The sequence below is a fragment of the Epinephelus lanceolatus genome, chromosome 4 (assembly GCF_041903045.1).
Source record: "Epinephelus lanceolatus isolate andai-2023 chromosome 4, ASM4190304v1, whole genome shotgun sequence".
Taxonomy (NCBI): domain Eukaryota; kingdom Metazoa; phylum Chordata; class Actinopteri; order Perciformes; family Serranidae; genus Epinephelus; species Epinephelus lanceolatus.
In genome coordinates, this window is record NC_135737.1 from 27379187 (window position 1) to 27400155 (window position 20969).

At 41.5% G+C, this 20969-nt stretch overlaps 1 protein-coding gene across 2 annotated transcripts in view; it reads right to left on the reverse strand.

Moving 5' to 3' along the window:
* sik2b (salt-inducible kinase 2b) overlaps positions 1-20666 on the reverse strand; it is a 56119-nt gene extending 35453 nt beyond the window's left edge. For both annotated transcript variants that reach the window (XM_033632042.2, XM_033632041.2), the window contains exons 1-3: positions 20171-20666; positions 16371-16487; positions 7446-7509 (exon numbers count right to left, since the gene is read on the reverse strand). In XM_033632042.2, the coding sequence (XP_033487933.1) occupies positions 7446-7509; positions 16371-16487; positions 20171-20308 (319 nt within the window). In that variant the 5' untranslated portion in view covers positions 20309-20666. The remainder of the gene's footprint in view (positions 1-7445; positions 7510-16370; positions 16488-20170) is intronic.
* Between the last annotated feature and the right edge of the window lie 303 nt (positions 20667-20969).

A 20969-nucleotide genomic window follows, 5' to 3' on the forward strand; every position in this document is an offset into this window, starting at 1 on the left:
GTGCGCTTTGGTAATGCATCTGTTGGTCAAATACTCTCTGATACTGAGGTTTATGAAGGGAGCCCACTGGCTGTGACCTGTATGTAAACCTAAGTTCCATTTTGGGACCTGCCCATTGTTTTGGAGGCACTCTAACGTTGTCTTTTGAGCCCTTTAAGTGTGCAGACTTAAAGATGCTGTCTCTTAAAACTATCCTGTTGCTGGCATTGACATCAGCCAAGCAGATAAGTAAATTATATGCTTTGTCAGTGCATGCATCCTGATTGCAATTGCTCCTGACTATGGGAAGGTGATGTTCCACCCAAACCAGCAGCTTAAAGAGACTTCTTATAGTTGTACCACACTTGAGCTGCTAGCCTTTCAACCCAGGTGGCTTAATTCCCTCTGTCTCACCTATTTGGACAGGACTCTGGGATTTTGGAAGGGTAACCAGCTCTTTGCAATATGGGCCTCTTCTCATAGAAGAAAGCATGTATCTCGCCATTGTCTGTAACACTAGGTAGTGGAGGCTATCATTTTGGCTTTTGAAAGCCATGGATTGAAGCCTCCACGGGGAATGCAGGGTTAATTCCACCAGGGTTATGGCTACCTCATGGGCCCTGAAGTGGGGCATTAAGGTATTGTTTTTGTGACATCTGTACCGCTGCAAGCTGGGCATCCCCACATATCTAGGGTTTTACCACCTTGGTGCACCCTTGCTGGCGCACTCAGTTGTGTATTAGCCCATGGGTAGGCATGTGGTGGCGGCCTTCCTGGATTGAAGAGTTATGGGCTTCAGAGCATGCAATTCAGCAGTGGGCCACATTGCTCAAAGTGAGATACCAAACAAGGGTTGACTCGAGGATAACCCTGGCTCTTTTGAGTGCCACTTTTGGAAGTCAAGGCTAGATTGCATTGGATTAACCTCAAAGTAAATTGGAAATAATTGTGCATTTAGAGGTTAAGGATTTGTTTCAGCATATTTGTCTTGGTGAATGTGAGACTCTATCAACCTGTTACGATCTCCTAATTACTGGGTATGACAGTACAACAGTAAGTAGAGTGATGGCAGGACCCTACACTCCCGCCCTCCAAATAGTATTAAGTACTGTAGCTACACCACCTAATAAACACATTTAATTAAGTTCTGAGATGTTTGACAAGATACAAGATCATGTAGATGTCGTTAACTTTTCTATACTGGATGATTAATGCCAACGCCACCGATTCCTTGTTTTCAGCTTCATACAATTTCAGGTAAATATAGAACGCAATCAGAAGCCAGTAAGGTAACCTGGGAGATGGTTGGGAATCATTAATAAAGAATTAGATGGCATGTTAAAATGACGATTTTAAGATTACTAGCTCTATTTATCTATTCAGTGTAGTCTACCCATGTCACTGTAGGACTAGGGATGTGTGTGGTAAGTCGACTAGTCAATTAAAAGTTGCTACCCTCGCTAGTCGGCACTAGAAATACTAGTTGGCTGAACTCATTTGATTTTTTTTTTTTTAAATTATTTTAGTTTTGTAAACATATAAAGGACTTGTAGTTACATATTCTGATAACTAATGTTTTTTGTTTCTTTGTTTCCTAAAGATTTAAAATGATTTTTGTTAACTTTAATTTAGTGAGTTGTTGTCATGTTTTGTAGGGTAAGGAGCAACATCAGCAATTTGGTTATTGGAAAAATGCATTTAATGACTGCAAATGACTCTTATAACACAATATATTCTCAGTCGTTTGGACCGTCCCTGTGTAGGACTGATGCTATGTGCAGGTTCAGACATCTCAAAAAAGAAACACCATGTTATTCAAAGATGTTCTGATTATTTATTACTATAATACTGCGCTGTTTCCAAATGTCTGCAATCACTGAAGAAGATGAGCACAAGTTACCTCAGCTCAAATGTTGAAAAAAACATGGCAGGTTTATTCTGGCAAAACATTTTCCTCCTTGCAATTTTTCATTCAGCAGGTGGATGTTTCGAAGCTGTTTCCTCTTGCATGTCACACAACTTAAAACATTTTGGTAAATATTAAAGCATCAGCAATAAAGGCAGACATTAAATTTTTCAATTGGAATTTAGTTAGTCATAGATGCATTCATACTAGTGGTCATCCAAGTCAAAGCAGCCACACCCTGGTAGCTAACACATCTGCAGAGACCTCACCCAGTAAATATGAAGGATGGTTTATGGGGAAATGGAAATTGACAGCCTAAGTAAATAAGAGTGTGTCTCAAAAAATAGCTTGAGTATTTCTTTGAAGTCAACAGTCCCCCTGTCTCATTCCCTTTCCATCAGTCAGACAAGAGATCTGCATGAGTGATTCTACTCACTGCCAGCTATAATACTCCCCTCTCTCCAGCAGTGCTTTCTTAAATATGCATGCCCTACATTTCCCCACCACCTTCCAAATTCAAATGGATGTCCCCTGCTCTCGCCTCTATTCTCTTCTGCCTCCTCTTCCCTCCTGCCTCTGCTGCAACTCTGCTTTATTTGTGGTTGACCCAATTTCTAGGTTTGATCCATATTGCGGTGTTGAGGCAGACTGTGGAGCAGCAGGCTGACTGACAGACAGACAGACAGACAGACAGACACAAAGGCACATCAACAAGCTGGCATGGATGCCTCTGCTGTGCCCATTACTGTGCCCACCCACCCCTTCACGAGTATGAACCCATCACTCTCCGCCTCCTTGTGCCAAACCCAGCTCTTTGTCTTTACGGCTCCAGACGCACACACACACACACATATACACTACTCCTCCTGCTCCTCCACAACACCATTTACTGTTTGGTCTGCAGAGAGAGAATCAGAGGCTCATCCATTGTCTCACTGATTCGCTGTAACAGGGAGGGCTGCTGAGCATCCACAGCAGCCTCACATCTTCCGCTCCTTGGTAACCTATGGCCAGGAGCAGACCTGAGAAATTCATCATGTCAGAAAAGCGGAGGCAACTCTCTGGAGGGCGACAGTGGAAGGAGAGGCTGGAGATCCGGCTTGGCAGCTTATCCATTTGTCTGAGTGCATCATGACTGAAGGACTTGATCCATCTCCAGAAAGCGTATTTGGAAATCACAAATGACTGCTCAATTTTGTGAGATTGAATACTGTAATACTAGGCTACAGCTGCAGCTACCAGTCGCTGTCTGTCTGGCTGAGTCAAAGCTGCTACTGCTGCAGCAGCTGACGATGACATATAAATGTCTTACATAACTACATTACATAGTGCAATCAGGGCAGAGGGGTCTGAGGAATCAGGACACAATGGTTGTGTAATACCAAGAGATGATCCATGAGAAAATCTATGGATTATAGAAAATGAAGTTGACCATCATGATTGTTTTTTTTAAAGGAGCACTCTGACATTTTGGGAAATTCACTCAGTCACTTCTTTGTCAAGATTTAAATGAGAAGATCAATAAAGGTCTTATAAATGTCTGTTAACTATGAAGCTACTGCCATGAGAGTTAGCTTAGCTTAGCATAGAGAGTGGAAACAGGGGATCTGCCGAGCAGCAACTCTAAAACTCACTAACATGTTTGTAATAGGGATGGGCATGAGTTCTCGAGCACTCGTTCTGTTGTCAGTATTTGTTTGACATATAAAGTAATCACTAGTAGTAATTTTTTCCTTGTTTTCATTTTGTTTTCTTACTTATTTTGCAGTTTCATTAGCTGCATTATCACATTTCAGATATTTTTTCCTTTTTAACAGTGATACAATAATCAAATTAAATTTTATTCAATTAAATTTATTTATAAAGCCCAATATCACAAATAACAATTTGCTTCAAAGGGTTTTACAGCATGCAATATCCCTCTGTCCTTGCACCCTCACAGTGGATAAGGAAAAACTCCCCCAAAACACATTTAACAGGGAAAGAAAATATAGGGTAACCATGGCTGGTGCTTTGCAAATCAAGATGATGCTAATAAGACTGCCAGTTTTGTCAGCTGAAATTTAAAACCAATGAATCACATGGTTACGCGTAATTAAGTTTTAGCTCATTTAACAACAGGGTTCCCCCCAGATTTATTTATTTGTGGTGGCCTGTCTTAAAAACAGCATCTGCTCTCACATGTTTATTTTCTATTTTTGGAGCTGGACTGTTCATCAGGAGCACTGATGTAATACGTAGACTGTCCGGTTATTCATTGCAGCAGCTGCTCCTATCATCCATCGATTTGATCAGCTCTGACTGGATTGACTGATCAATTATCCCCCCATGACTCACACTCCATAAACTGCTGCTGCAGTAAAAAAGAACTCAAGAGTTTCACTAGCGATGGGTTCATGGACAAACCACCCGAGTTAGAGACACACAAAAAAATTTAACGGAAAGTTTGCTGATCTCACCCCCTCCAATATTTTGTTTTTACTATCTCAAATAGGTGAAATCTTATTTTATTGTAGAGCTGCATGCAGAGTATCTCTTCACCCAGCACCCCCTTACCCCACTGTCACTCTCTCTGTTTATTATGAGACTATTGCAGCAAGAGTGTGAGCTGTCACAGTCGCTAAGAGTCCACCTGTACATGCACACAGACACACAGTGACCAAGCTAACTGTTAGCATCACATGGCTAACGGTTACTCACAGTGCAGACTTGAGCCGTTTTGTGTCATGTGAGTTTATTGAGACTGTTAAATGGCTCAGTGTTGTATGTTAGCCGCCGCTACTGTCTTAGCTCATGCTAACTGTGAGTACGCAGATACTCTATATTAAATAAATGCAAGTACTTGAATATTATTGATACTTATAATTCCCATTCCTTTGTGGCATGTTTTGTTCATCAAATCTATACGAAAATCAAAGTGCAGAAACAAAAGTTGATTTTATTTTTCCTGTAGACAGAGTCAGGCTAGCTGCTTCCAGTCTTTATGCTAAGCTACCTTTTCCTGTATTTAGCTTCATTTGTAAAGAAAAGTATGTGTGGCATCGATTTTCTCATCAAATCACCTGCATGATATAAATACACCTCTTCTTCTAAATGTCAAACTGTTCCTTTAAACGTATACTGTGTACAGTGAGAGGCTAACAGAAGCTGCAGCTTGGTGTATCCACAGTTAACTGCAGTGGCTGTAACATATGTACAGATATAGATGAGTCCTTCCGTTTTATCTCTGCACACCTCTGTACTTCCTTCTTATTTTTAACCACACTCTTTTCTCATTCATTTTTTTTCTTGTGTCTGCTTCACAGCTCTCTGTAGGTCACAGGAGCAGGAGCGGCTGCTGCTGAGTCAACATCACAAGTGGAACACTGGCCTCAGAATTACAAAGACACACACACAGACACGAACAAAATGCACACACACACACGTACACACACACACACGCACGACTACTAAGTTTACTGTTGGCTATTGCTAAAGTAATCCTCTCAGCTCCTGTGTCTGGAGGTAGGCTAAGTGCAAACATTCTCAGACTGTCTAATAGGTGAGGCCAATAATCTGTGTGGAGCACGATCCACCCGCAGGTTGTCCACATCAGACAAGTCGAGACTTGTGCTATAAATTCTTGAAATATTTGAATGTATGGTTTAGGTCATGTCTGCATGTTCAGAACTGGAATGATACTAGTACATTTTTGCTTTTGAAACAAGTAATCCTGAGATATTTAATTAATAATAATAATTTTAAGTATTTCTAATAAGTTTTAAAAACGCGCTCTTTCCTTGGGCTCATGTCCAGTGCCCTGGATTGAGATCGCAGTGTGTGCACATTTAGTGTGTCTCTTGTGCATGTCTAGTAGCGATATAGCCTATGCGGTGCCCTGGCAGACTAAGATAATTTCTTATCTTCATGTACTATTCTTGCTATGTCCTGACTTGCCTGTACTGCAAAAACTCATTATTGTGTCTTTAGGTTCAGACTGTCCACTTGGAAACTTGTATTTGGTTTATACTGCAAGTCTGAACGTACTTACTTATAGGTCAGGTTTTGTTTTGTCTTGTAAATGACTGACTGGAAATTGTCCATACCAAATGAATCTTTTTTTTTTTTTTTTTTTTTTACCCACTATCTGTCCCAAGGGTCCTATTTGAATAAGGCAAAGTGTGTTTTTCTTTTTCTTTCTCTGTGATCTGCTTCTGCCAAAACAGAAACATCTGGTCCTTTTTAGTCATTTAAAAATCATTATGAAAGACCTTGAGGCAGCCAGGATAAATCTTAAACGCTTTGTTGACGTGACATCTATTTGGCTCCTATAAAGACTACTGCCTTTGGAGTGTTCATTTCAAAATATGATGTTATGTGATAGTTTCATTTTTTAAAATCAAGAATATGTGAAGTTTACATGCCTTCAGCTTGTTTTGTGGTGTTTCTCTCTTGACCAGTCTCTCTTTATGATTAATCAATAAGTTGATCAACTGGAAACGGCAACTGGCAACCATACCCTGGTCCCAGTTTGGTAACGGGAAAGTTTTGCTGTTTTTCTTTGTCCTCTGTGATAGTAAATTGGCTGTCTTTAGATTTTGGAGTGTTGGTTAGACAAAACAAATTGTGACAAGCACTATCTTACAAAATTTGTAAGACCAAACTTGATAAATCAAGAAGGCAGATCATTCAATAATGAAAATTAACATAAGTTGCAGCCCTAAATGTTATTTATATATATAATTTTTTTTTTTTACATGATCATAATCAGTTGGTAAGTGGGTGTTTGTGTGTACTTTATTAATTCATATTTTATGTATTTTTAAACTCTTGATTTGGTGAAAGGTCCATTGTTTAAGCCTACAGCTTCTTGACTTCTCCTTTCACGTTTCACTTCTTTTATCTGTTATAATACGGTTTGTATAGTTTGAATAAAAGTAAACTAAACCACCAGCTGTGCTTGTCCAAAATCTCAAACATGTTTGTAAAATGGTGGCTTTAAAAGACGGGCCTTTTCACAGCTACTTTTTGCAGATCTCCTCATGAACAACACTTTCAGTTAAAAGCAGAGCAGAAGTTGAGCGGAGAGTATTTATAATTTAATAAAGTGCCATTTACGTGTCAGTGAAAATGGAGGGATGACGTTGTTGGCCGGCCTGTATAAAGTACTCTTGCATAATCAGAGTAGTTAACCAGTGAGCAGTAAGTGATTCTGCAACACATGAGGCAATAAATCAATCTTTCTCTCTTTGATGCTTCCTCTCTGCGGCCCTCGGTGATGTCACTTTATAAGACAAGAATAAGTGTCAGCACATTCAGCACAGCAATCACATGACAAGGACCACATCAGGATCACTCCTTCAATCATGTGACCTTTGAGATCGAGGCCGGGATAAATGTAAGAGCAACGCAAACTCAGTAAGACTTTGATACTTCCTTGTTTGCTAAATACATTACTGATGAAACAGTGCAGATTCTTTTGTGCAACTGATATGGCGGAGGACATGTGTAAGCTGGGTGGGGAAAATGTTTCTAAAGATACTGAAGTCAGATTGATCTTGTACTTGAAAAGATCACTCACCAAAGATTTCCCCATTCTTGGCATACTCTGTGACTAAGTAAAGCATGTTCTTCGTCTCCATCACCTGGGAGAGGGAGGGGATGGAGGAACAGGGGTCCAAGGGGAGGGGAGAAAAGAGTAGGAGAGTGAATACACACAGAAGACCACTTTTCAATTGCAATATCACCATTTAATTTATATCAACAGGCTCCTGCAACAAGAGAGGATTAGCGTAAGGAAAAGGAAAACTGTAACAACACGTACAAGTGAGTCAAATATTATGCAATTGTCCACATGGTTTTCTCTGAGGTTTAACCGCAGTGTCTGGCAGCCACAAAGTCATGAGCAAAACAAAATGTATGAATGGCACAGGGTCTAAATATGGCATCAATGTAAGAGAATGGAGGTGGACGGTTGGTGCTGCCGAGTTTATCTGAATGGTACTTAAAACCTTTCAGCCCTCACATGGCGCTGTGTTGTGTAGGAGGAGGCGAACCGATTTAGAAGCAGAAACACTCTGGAGATGAACAGAATTAAATGCGGAGGGTAGAATCAGATGGAGAGGGAGGATGAATCAGACACAGTGAGCCAGACATTCACACTAGAAATCCCACGCTCATTGTTTATGATCAATTTTCCATCTGTTACACTGACCAATTCATGGATTTAGGAAACAAGAGCCAGTTTTTTTTTTTTTTTTTGGCCCTGGTTGTGTAATAAACACATTTTGTCCTATCTGTATCGTGAAGCTGGAGTACAACTGATTGAAGGATACCATCAATCAACACGAGTGGCACTGCGAGCCAAAATAGCATCTAATCTGGGAAATAACCTCTCTCACGGCGGACATTTTGACTTGTCACAGCAGGAGAAGCACATGTGTAACTAACAGTATTAACAATGGCGTCGTTTCATTCAGGTGTGCCAGTAAACCAGCGTGCACAATAGCAGGTCCCTGGCACCGGCACACCTGAGTAAAATACAGCCATTATTAATGTTATTAGTTACACCTGTGTTTGACAAGATAAAATATCGCCATCAGAGAGGTCCGTTTTCTATTTATAGAGGTTATTTTCCTGTCATTTATCAGCCAGCTACGTGCTCACTGGCTTCACATGCTGTCATGGATCTCTTAGCTGTCTTAAGCTGTTCCTTCATATGTTTTATAAGCATGCTGCGGAGGCACTGGGCAACAAGCAGGGAGACATGGCAGATGTTTTGGGCAGCATTTTCAACTTGAACAATAGTCTTAAAGTAGTGCTGACTGTTGTAATGCTGACATTTTTTTATACTAATGTCAACACCAGAGTTTATTTGCTTACTTTTAATTTATTACCTCTGATACCTCTCACACCTTGTTTGAAGAGTATCAGTTTCTGCCATCACACAGAAGATTTAGACTCCCTCAGGCTTGACTGAACAGGTTGAGGAACTCTTTTGTTCCTCAGTCTGTCAACCCTCTAATAGCCTGAGTGTACCTATGTCGAACATTGAATGTAATAGGAAGGATTAATTTATCGCACTGCATCCACTTTCAGTAATGTCCGATGTGATTTGTAGCACCTGTAGTATGGGTTTGTTGTTTAGTTAAATGTTGACTACTATGTAAATGTATTTTTGTATTTATGTGACACAGTTGTCGCTATGAGAAGTATTTTTTCCACTGACCTTAATCTTAATCAGGGACAACACACATTTATTAACATCAGTGTGATGTAACTGTGGCAGTTTTGTGCAGTCCCTTTGCAGGTTTTACATCACTGATGCAAAAAACATACTTTTTTGATACCTTACTTTGAGAAATAAAAACATGTTTGTCTACCTTTTCCATATAACAAAGTCCAAAATTTAAAATGTAAAAAATAAGCAGCTGTGCAAGATTTTCGCCAAAATAAAAATTGACTAAAATTTTATGCATGTCCCGATCCGATCACGTGATCGGAAATCGGGGCCAATCACGTGGTTTCAGACTCGATTGGAATCGGAAGTTACATCCCGATCAGGGATCGGATATAGGCCTATGACATATCAGATACATGTCAGGGTTTTCCCTATTTGTCTAAAGCAAGATGGGCCGCATGGGGGGCGTTCAGATGTAGCTCTTTTGCACTCTCAAACCCATTACTTTTACTGTAGACGTGCGTCATGTGTGGCTGCGTCGTCGCGGACATGTAACGATATGAAATGACGGCGCTTGCGAGAGTGTGAGAGACGATCGTCCGTGTCACCGTGTCAGCTGACTGTTTAGTACGTGTGTGTGGCTGAATTGTTTCACTGCTGACTTCCAAGCAGCTGTTGTTCTTGATGTTTGAGCGCTACAGACCCCAGCAGCAACAACAGTCACTGCAGCTTCTACTGAGAGCGAGTCAGACGTAACGCACGTGAGACAGACACATGGACAGACTGCGCAGATGTCGCGGACATCGTTAAACTTCTTACACTGTTGTGTGACGGCAGATACAGAACCAGGTATTTATTTAAAGTTAGAGAGGGAGAGAGGAGTGAGGTGGGGGCAGACAGGCAGGTGAGGGAGGGATAAAGGGAAAGAGGCTGGTGATTGAGAAAGGCATGATAAGCTATTTTATTTTTGACCAAATGTTCTTGTTGTTGACTAATGGATAATGGAATTAATATTATACCGTGGAGCTACTGTACTATTATCATACAGTGAGGTTTTGATATCATGACATGACTTACAATACTGCAATAAATGTCATGGGCTTGTTATTGGGGTACAGTATTGTAATATTGTGAGATTGTGATATTGTTACATCCCTAGTAGAGCACAAAGAACAGAAAAATAGTGGGATGATGCAGTTAATCTACAGTAAAAAATTTTACTGCATTGCCAAAGTATCGGATCGGGACTCGGTATCGGCAGATACTCAAAATCAAATGACTCGGACTCGGACTCGGGGGCAAAAAAATGTGATCGGGACATCCCTACTAAAATTGGAATAATTAAAATTTTAATCAGGAACTGTCCCATCAACGATGAGACAACAACATTATCTTTACACATTCGCAGCCAGATTTCAATACATGACATTCTGCTAACTCGTTTCAGTTGGCAGCGATAAAGGTACTAAGGTTTGATACACAGCCCAACTTGAGAAGCCAGATATCAAGCCAATACGATCCCTTGTGCATTTGTGTTAAACCAAGTAGAACTTCAACAGGATCTTTATATCGTGTTTCAGGCTGCACCAGGCCCTGTGGCTATACTGCAACACTTCCATTTATATTACAAGTCAGCAGCTGCTTAACATTAAAAGCCTTCCTGCACCATCGATAATAATTACACCACTTTAATACGGTGGAGATAATACATTTAGTACACAGTATACAGCATTATAATGTCATTACAATGTATTTCTGGCCTCCGACAAAGCAGACTCCTTGTTTTAAAGAACTGCTATTGGGGAAATAGCTGAAGCTGAATCTCCGGCGTGTAATAAATTGTAATAGGAATGTATTTATAGGCTGAATTCCCAATACTAAGACAAGCTGCACTTTGTGTTTAAAGCTTTGCAGGGTCGGATGCTGCCGATGAGTTGGTCTGAAGACCATCTAAACATGATGATTGATCGCGTCTGAATATCAGGTCCTGATGAGGGGCAGCTGTGGTCCCCGTGGTGAATTGCACGCTGTATACAGGCTAGACGGTTTAATGTTTTAACGCAAGACCGTACATGAATAATTCATGACTCTAAATGTAATTGTTTTAATGGTTTTAACAATGCAGGCATTAATTGTAGTGTAGAGGAAATCGAATTAGGGTTATGATCCATCCAGTATCCTCAGCTAATTCAAGCATTTTCCATAACATGACCGATACTCAAATGGAGCACTTGTTTTGCAGTGTTATCATTACATAAGTGCTGATAGTCAGAGAGTGGTTTTGTAATTTTGAAAACAATATCCAGCTGTAATTTTGCAATCGTAGAGAAACTAGAATAAGAGGGAAAGTGGAAAGCTGAAAACCCGATGGTGAGATTTAAAAACGGAGAGAACATGAAGAAAACTATGGCCGACTGAGGTCAATACACAAGAGACCGCACAACACAAGACAAACCAGTGTGAGGTCCACATTTGGGTCGTCTGTGTGTGTCTTCATTAGCTTCCCTTTGGGCCACAGGGCCAACCCTAGTTTATGAGACAACAAAGGAAATCACTAATTGACCTGAGCTGATTGGATGGATGGGCCGTTGGAAATAATGATAGACACCAAAATAACACAGCAGAAAGCTGGAGCGATGCCACATGGTTGTGTAATGATAATGAACACTCATTTACTTCCCCTAAACAAACTGACAGGACCCCAAAGGCTTATGTAATACAACTGAATCACCAAAATTGTTGAGTTATTGGCAGTTAGGCTATTTTGTGCCAGACAGCGGACATTACGGTAATCGGATGAAACACGTTTCCTTTTGAGTCTCGTTAAAATTGATGTGAACTTCCCTTGCGCACCTGGACATGCATACAACTGCTATAAACGGTGTCGGGGGGACATGAGGGAAGTGACATTTATGGGATTTATTTCTATAAAAAAAAAGGACATCATGCTACCGATAGTGACAACAGGCTCTATTTCAACAGCACCAGTTTAAAGGGTGCCTTAGGAAACTGAAGCACATTTCTGCTGCATAAAATCGTATCATGACTAAAAATACATTTTAAGATTTAACCATGACAGACATCATTGCAGTTGAAAGGAAAGCCATGGTCTACGTTGCATTTCTGAATAAGGATAACAGACAAAGACAATTGGTACATGGCCTTTTTCACAGCAGACAATTCGGCTGAATCCAAACTCACCACACTTGCAGACTTGCGGACATTGCAAGCATGTTCCTGGAAAGTCTGGGAGCACTGATCGCTGTCCATATCCACAATTCATCCACTTTAGAAGTGGCCTCAAGCAGACTTCTGCACTGACTTCCAGAGAGTCTGCTTGTGGTGCAGCCTTCGACAGACTTTACTGATTTAATTAACCACAATTCATTGCAATATGGACGTGTCACTGTAGCTTTTTTTCTATTGCCGACTAAAAAAATAAAACAAACTCATCACCAAAGCATAAAACAATTCCTGTATTAAAACACTACTTGAATCGTGTAGTCCAAAAATGATATTCAGCCGCATCATGATACAGTAATGCGCAGAAGTAGAGGTTACTGAGGTAGCCTAATCAAAATGCATTTGATCATTGCAGCCTGTACCTTGCAGGCTTGAACCTATGCCATGTAATGCCAAATATACAGGCTAAGAAAACTAGCAGCAACACAACAGTTGAAGGTCTTTCATTGTAAGTACTTCCCTGTCTATTAGGTCATAGTCCGGTCCTTCTTTACAAACACTTCTGTATATAAATGTCTATTAATATCCCTTTCTTAAGTGACAAGAAAGCCTACTCCTACATGGGATTTCTATGATTAACTGCAAGGACAGATGAGCAGACACTATTCATCAACAAGAATATGACAGCAGCAGTCACCACGTACATGACTCAAACGCTTCTAAGAGTGAAACAGACTTGAGTGCTGCGTTATCAGTGGCTCTCTGTCTCTGCCCTTGCAGACTTTACGTCATTACAGTGAACACATCACAGTACGTAAGACTTAAGTTAGCAAGGGCTCAGTCCGCAAGAAGTCCAGAGGGTAGACATTTGGATTCAGCCTTTGACTTGTCACAGTTGGAAAAAAAAGAGATGTTACTAATAAGATTATTATTTCTAAATGGAATTCAACCATCAATAATGTCATTAGTTTTAATAAGTTCTGTTTTTCCTATTATGTCTTCTATGAAAAAGGCCTCTAGGAAAAAGAACAAGGCCAGAGTTCACCATCAACTGTGTGATTTTTTATGCAACAATGGACTGAATATAAGTCTTACTAACTTAATTCAGCATCACTCTGTGGTTTCTGCTGTGCATGTCAACAATCTACTTTGTTCTTTACTTCTGGAATCACTAAATGATCAATTTAGTGTTACTCGCCCTGAAAACGGGTCTAGTCTTTAGACACCGACTCTCAAAATGTACCAAATTCATCTGCATGGAACTCCCATCTTGTTGCAGCTTGTCATGAACGCTGGGCAGAGAAATACTAAAAGGACATTGCTTGTGCTGCAGCACTGATGTGGTAGTTGTTGTCCAGCCACAAAAAAAGAGGCCTTTAACTTCAATAAACATTAGACACGATTGCATGTTTGAAAGTGTATAGTAGGTATCTTCTAGGCAACTGCAGATCACTTTCGCTTTGGGCCTTTTTAGCTAAATCATTGTGCAAATAAACTCTGACACTGTGTCCTCATATTCAAATAAATACTTTGTCAAGGTCCCATGAGGTCAGGGCCGCTGACAAGAATTAATACTTGTTTTTAACAAGCAGTGAATTCATTCTGACCTAAATTAGATGATATTACAATTAAACTGACTGTTAATAAAAAACGGTGCATTCGTATCTGATTTTAAAAACACAGTTTAAATAGAGCCTGATTCTGCAGCACAGGTCTGATATCCCAGTGCAATAATTAAACATTTCATTACTGTAATCTTCAACAGCTAACATTATTTAGTCTGAATCATGCCATTAGCACCTTCACACGGTGCAGAAAACACACAGATGCACACAGCGCCAAATGTCAGTCAGTCATTAACTATGCTCTCATATCTTAAACTATCCGAGGGTGGAAGGTTCTGCTTGGCAGCAGTTGTTTGCTAATGCATTAGAAAATAGCCTGGATTCGTCCTGCACTTCAACACCCTGAACCAGGAGATCAGCAAGGAGCAGCGCTGAATCCTGCTCCACGTGACTGATTGGTTCACAGATAAGCCAGAGGCACAGCTAATTCTAGGCCTCCTCAACAGATGTTATGTTGGGCCCCCGCTGCAATGCGTGTTACATATTACATTACTGCCTCTGCTCTCTGAGGGGCCTTCTTTGACCAAGAGCGGGTTTCACAAAGACAGACTATCTTTGGTTTAGATCTATTTAATAGTCAGGCTTCAGATAGACACTTAAATACATCTGTTGCACAAACTGGACTAGTTCCTGACTATCTTAGGTTGGACTGCTTTACAATGAATTTTGGGTGAATTAATATGTTTTTTCATTAGGAACATGACTGACTGAGCAACCACAACAAATGTTTGCCTGGAAAAAGTACACAGTTATAGGGGCATTTTACTGGGAATATTCATTTAAAAGTGTAACAAATAATTAAAAAAATATATATATATATTTTACTGCTGTGTATTTCCAGTGGGTTTCTGTGCTGTCTAAAAACTCTCGCTCCAACCTCCATTATTCCTCAAACCAAGGTTCCTTCTTCTTCTCACTGCTATATTAGCCTGAAGTTGGGTTGCTAACTATTTATCTCAGAGCAAATGTAAGACTTCCCGAACACTAAAGAAAGTCTAAAATATCCGTGTAACATGGCTGTAAGAGCTTAGAGTGCCTCTTAGCATTGTCAACATTAGACAACAAACTAACAACAGATGAGGTACAAATAAGTCTGTTTGTGAAAGAGACTTTACAGCTTTTACAAACTTGGTGACACTGAGTGTCAAGGTGGGCACATTGGTAATGGAAAATGATTTAATAAAAAAGCCATGTTTCCACCAAACACTCTCGGTATCGTGTCCACACATGCACCTAAAAACTAGTTTAGTGCACCGTTGAAAAGGCTCCTAAATGTAGGCGGGTTGTTATTAACAGCTCCATCCAGCTTTTGCTGTATTTTATCTTTACCAGTGATGCAGAGAAACGTCTGCACCTTGCGGATCGTGCACAGAACGGGGTTACATGCCGACATTTTTTAGAACAAAAAAGAACAAGCTGGAGGGTTTACACTCTCTTTCGTAATTAATGGAATATTTAAAAGTAGCGGGTTTATGCAGTCCTTGTCAAGTAAGAGTGACAGTTCTCTTTTGACCAATCAATGGACTGCAGTGTTTCTAACTCTAACTTTAAGTATCGGATCAGCGTGCTAGGTACCTCCCCAGAGGGGTAACAAAAAATGGGATGGAATGGAGCAGCTCTGTCGGTACCGTCCACAACTTTTGACAATAGAAATGCAAAAATAACTGTTATAATTTGTGACAAACTGAAATGCTTGGCTTAATATCCCCATATGTGGTATACAAACTGGAGTAAATATATACAGTAGGGCAGGGATACCCAACTCTTTGCAAAATGACAGGATATCAGGGGCCAGGTAATATACAAGCATTAATCATATTTATCGGATAAAATAAATAAAAGAGGCAAATTCAAAGCAGGCCCGCGCAGGTCAGGTGTATGCGATGGTGTTTCTGGAATTTGAGGTCATTCGGGGCTTAGCCTGGACCTCTGTTGGGGGGTTCAGGGGATCCTCCTCATTTTTTTTTTTTTTAAACAAACAAGCTCTATTTTGATGCTTTTAATGCTCTCTGGTACCTTATGTACATTCAAAGTACAAAAAAAAAACCCCAGATTGAATAAACTGACTTTCATTGTTATATAGAAAATGTTCTGAAGGCCACTCGGCACACTATTGAGGGCCAGCTTTGGCCCGCGGGCTGTGAGTTGAGTATCACTGCAGTATGGTGACATTCTTCTAACATCAGTGTTACAATGACAGTGACAGAGTTGTGATGAAGTGGGTCCAAGAAAAGTTAGATTGAAGCATCTAGGACAGAAATAAATCTCCTGAAATTCTCTTGATTGACACAGCTCGTCGGGCAAGAGACGAAAATCACGACGAAAACCGGACTAAGCCATTTATCTTCACACAGCATTGCAACGTGGGGAATAACAGCTTACAAAGACATTTCCATTAGAGACAGACAAAAAGTATACCAGAGCCCAGATAAAAATCACATTGTTGAGAGGAAAACTGCACTACTAAAAATATAACTCCACATTTTGCATGTTTAACAGGTACTGGAGCTAGACTCACCTGGTACAGCTTGATGATGTGGGGGTGGTCCAGCATCTTCATGATCTGAACTTCTCTGTAGATCTTCTCCAGGTTGACAGCATCCAGTTGGGTCTTGTCGATTATCTTGATGGCCACCTGCACAATGATCGAGCACCAAAAACACAACTGTAATCAGTCAGTAGCATAAAATAGAATAATTGTTGTGGCTCATCAGACTTGATGGGCGATAAGAAACACTCACATAAACACGAGTACAGACAGCAATTTAATATTCTGAGAGGTAAGCGGAGACAGTATGTTCTTTTCAGAGAATTGCTTCTGAAACACAAGATAAATACGTACTTAAATACAGCTTGTGCTGGAAACTTCATAAACACTAACAATTTGAGAAGATGAAATATCACGAGGGTACAGCAGAGGCAAACACAGGCCTTGTTGGATATACACACACACCCACAGTGACACGTACATGTGTAAATTGCACACTCACAACTTCAACACTCTTGGCTTTGATTAATGATGTCCGGTGGGTAACAAGGCGATATTAACATCTCTCCTTCAGACTGTCTCATAAACAGCATTTCATCAGTGTGATCTGAAGTGCTTCCAAACGTCTGTAAGCCAAGCTGGAGGAGTAAACAACAGGAGACCCCAGCTCCCCTCGTAGCAATCACACCACTGTTAGATTTAAGTTAGAAAACTTGTCCTGAGCATTCAGACCACAAACAGGACAGCTTTAAAAGAAGTATACAGTGCCGGTGAGACCTGAGCTGAAACAATCAGGCGTATAATCAATTAGCTGATCAACAGAAAATGCAGGACATTTTCACAGACAAAATTTCAAAACTTTTCCATGACTTCTCAAGAACCCATGATAAAATCCCATGACCATTCACACTGTACAAAACAGGCATTGCTTCATCTCAAAAGTGCAGCACAATTTAGTGGGGCATAGATACGGAAACTTTGGGATTCATGAGCCTACATTATTCAAACATATCAGATTCAAACTGTATTTAAAACATAATTCCAGCTGGCTGGCATACATGGAGGTGTCTTCTATGTTAGTGAATTGAATTTTGTACCGTTAATAGGTAAAAAAAAATGTCAACTTGAGGTTTCGGGGAAATCATGATGGCACTTTTCTCCAAACGATTAATTAATTAGGAACCACAGTAATCAATAATGAGAATAACCATTTGCTGCAGCCCTGAGTGAGCTCAAACAGGATCCAGGAGGATGGGTTTGAGTAATAGATCCATGAGTTTGAAGGTTTATCAGAAGCCAAAACACTGCACAGCACTTTACAACACTGTCTGTGACACTAGATTTTCCTCTGGAAAGTACTGACAGTCATGTTATCCTCCATCTTGATCGTCAGATAAACAGCAGAAATATCCTCTTCATGTTACAAAGTGTTTTAAAAGGAATGTGAATCGGCGTGTATTTCACCGGCAACCGCAGTGCCAGCTGACGTCACACTTGTGGAAAATGTTGAGCCAAGTCCAACGCTTTCTGCTAGATGACCCTGTGTTTTTTTGTGTTGGTATTCCTGCTGTGTCGATGCAGTGGTGTCATTGAAAAGAGTCTGAACACAGTGTTATGGATGTTTTTAATCTTAAAGCGAAGTCTGACACCTCCATCCCACTGACACCCAGTTTAATCCTATTTAACATATTAGTCGTTAGCACTTACAGATGTGCCATAATGGCTGTTTTGATATGTTTAACTCTCTCTGTTATCGTACTCTGCCCACAGTACAGACAGGTATGCAATTTGGCGTCAAAGCCTACGAAGAAATCTTTTAATGGCACTTCAGCTGCAAGTCGAGAACTCCAGGGCATAAAATTTAAAATTGCTGGCCTAGTACAGGGATTACAAGGTACTTAGCATGAAAAGATCTGAGCCAACTGATTACAATGTCAACAATACTAACACACACACACACACACACACACACACACACACACACACACACACAAACAAGACTTCTTGCGTACTCTGCTGGCACAAGGTCATTTGAGGACAATGTTACAGGGGAATTTATCTCATACATTAAGTAATGAGAGCAGAAAGGCAGCACAATGCTGTGATCAGAGATGGATAACCGTACAACCCGCTGAGCTGACAGACAGGACCACATGGGAATGAGTAAGCACTACTTGACCCCCAAAAGCTGCAGTATGTACATAATGGGATGAATGGGTCAGTATAACACGTAGGAGCCATGTGTAGAAAAAGTAGGTTATGCACACACAGGTACACTTATCTACGAATACGCACACAGACACAGATCCAATCTGCCGTTTCATGTGTCTTTTAACACTGCTTTTCTTTACACACATGCTCCGGGCTAACATCTTTTTTGCCCTGGCAAATTCTCAGGCAGATGGCATCACATAAAGTTGATAGCCTGCCTCTCCAGCTGACCTTGGCCACTTCAACAAACAGCCTGGCTCTGGCCATGGGCCTGGCCGAGCCAAGCAGCTGCAGTGGCTCTCTGTAGCAACCAGCGCTGAGTGACCTCTACCAGACCGGCGGACTGCAGATCAGCACCGACGTGCGTGTTTTCATCCAACTTAAATATCACACTGGCTGAGGGAGAGGTGCAGCCACTTAGTGAAATCACCTGGTGTAGTGTTTGACTGAATTTAAAACCTGCATTCACATAGCTGTTTAGTGTTACACGGTTGCACATTACCTGGCTAGACTAACACTCCACCTTTTCACAGGTTTTAATAACCAGATTAACACGATAAGAGTCTTAGGAGCCATATTCTTGCCTTGTTATTCATTAAACCTGCCGGGGGCCTCGTCTGGCTGATGTAAATCTTTGTTTTTCTGTACAGCACGATTGCTCACGTTCACCAGCATACAGTTGGAGGCTCTGTGAGGTCAAAGATCATAGTGTGCAACTGTGTTTTCACAAGCCTCCCTGCACATTTTTCTATCACTCCCTTTGTGTTCATCACACACAGACCAGGCAGTCTTTACATTAACTCCTTGTGTCTGTGTCATTACAATGGAAAGTCATGTCACTCAGTGGTACTAGTCAAGAAAGGCCTTTCTGTAGAGAGCTGACATACAACTATTAGTCACACAAATCCAAGCCCTGTTCCTTCTGCGCTCATGCTGCATCGCCCGAGACTGTGCAGTATTTGTAACATCAAACCCTCTCCAAACCAAGTGAAGACCCCCAGAGCAGTGTCAGTGGATTTCTCTCTGCATGCATGCGTGCAGAACACTTTGCTTTCCAATTACTCTGGCTGACATACCCTGCTCCTCACAAAGCTCTCGGCACTGCTGGCACAAGAAACCACTAAATCACATCATTATTTGGATTACATAATGGGACCACCGACCCATGCTGCATGCCCCAGATACAGCGATGTTTACAGCAGCCAGACTCTGGTGCTGGTACACTGTGTCACCGTCTGGGTCATTACCAAAAGGAGTGCAGGTGTATGATGCTGGTTTGGCGCAGGACAGAGAAGCATGCATGTTTACAGTTTGTGTTTCCCAGCAGCACTGGTGGTCAGATCTCTTACTGGCAGTGATGCTGTGTGACGGGGTGAACGTGCAGCGAGTCGTTGCTCCTGTACCTGCAGGTATTCAAACACACCAGCTGTTGCTCGCACTGGAGCTGCCAAGTGGCCGGCAGTTACCTGATCCAAGTTTCTATTAGTGCACGATGTGGACAGCATTTAGGTATCTGCTGTGAATATCTGGGGTGTCAACTAGTGCATAAAAGTTATGTAACTCAGCCCAACAGTAGCCTAAGTTAGCTCCCAGGCTAACTAGTTCACAGACACACTCACCTCGGTCTTGGTAATGCGGTGTCGAGCCAGCTTCACGACAGCGAAATTGCCCTTTCCTAAAGTACGCTCGATGTCGTAGAAGCCCACTCGGACCGGACCCCGGATCAGCGGTTTTTGGACACTGTCAGCCATGACCATGCTGTTCTAAATGGGACTGTTTGTGGAGGAGTAGGAGGTAGCCAGACGAGCAGGGGACACACGGGGGGCTCACACGGGGCTTGCTTGAGCAGCTACAGATAAAGACGAAAGGAAAACAAACCGCCCGCCGCCGCCGCTGCTGCCGCCGCCGCCGCCGCTCGAAGCGTGTCCATTAAAAATAGACAAAGTTGATTACTGTGTCGCCCTGCCAGCTTGAACGCCAATGTGGCGACACTCTCCCCCGTCAGTGCGGCGATACGAAGCAGGCCATTTGCTGAACCCGGGGGCTGTCACACCACGCTCTCCAATACAATAGAGCTATAATATTTCAGCTCGAGGTACCTCTATCAGCTACGGCGCACACGAGTTGACTTGCAAAGAGGCATCATGTTCTCTGGTTGACGTGTATTGACGTCAAAGCCATAGGGGTATTTGTACAGGGGGCGGGGCCACGAGGCCGCTCCACACTTCAGTGCCAATTGGTTGCCAAGACAACCAGACCCACCTCTTACGTCAACCGGTAAAATTGCTATTCTGAAATCTGTTTGCTCGCCTGCCTTCCTTGATTGCACGCATAGGTTACTTTGAAGTTTCGCCCTGCAGGTGTTTAATAAGCTGCTGCGAGGGAACAATGCGAGCTGAAAGGGTTAAACTCACTCTA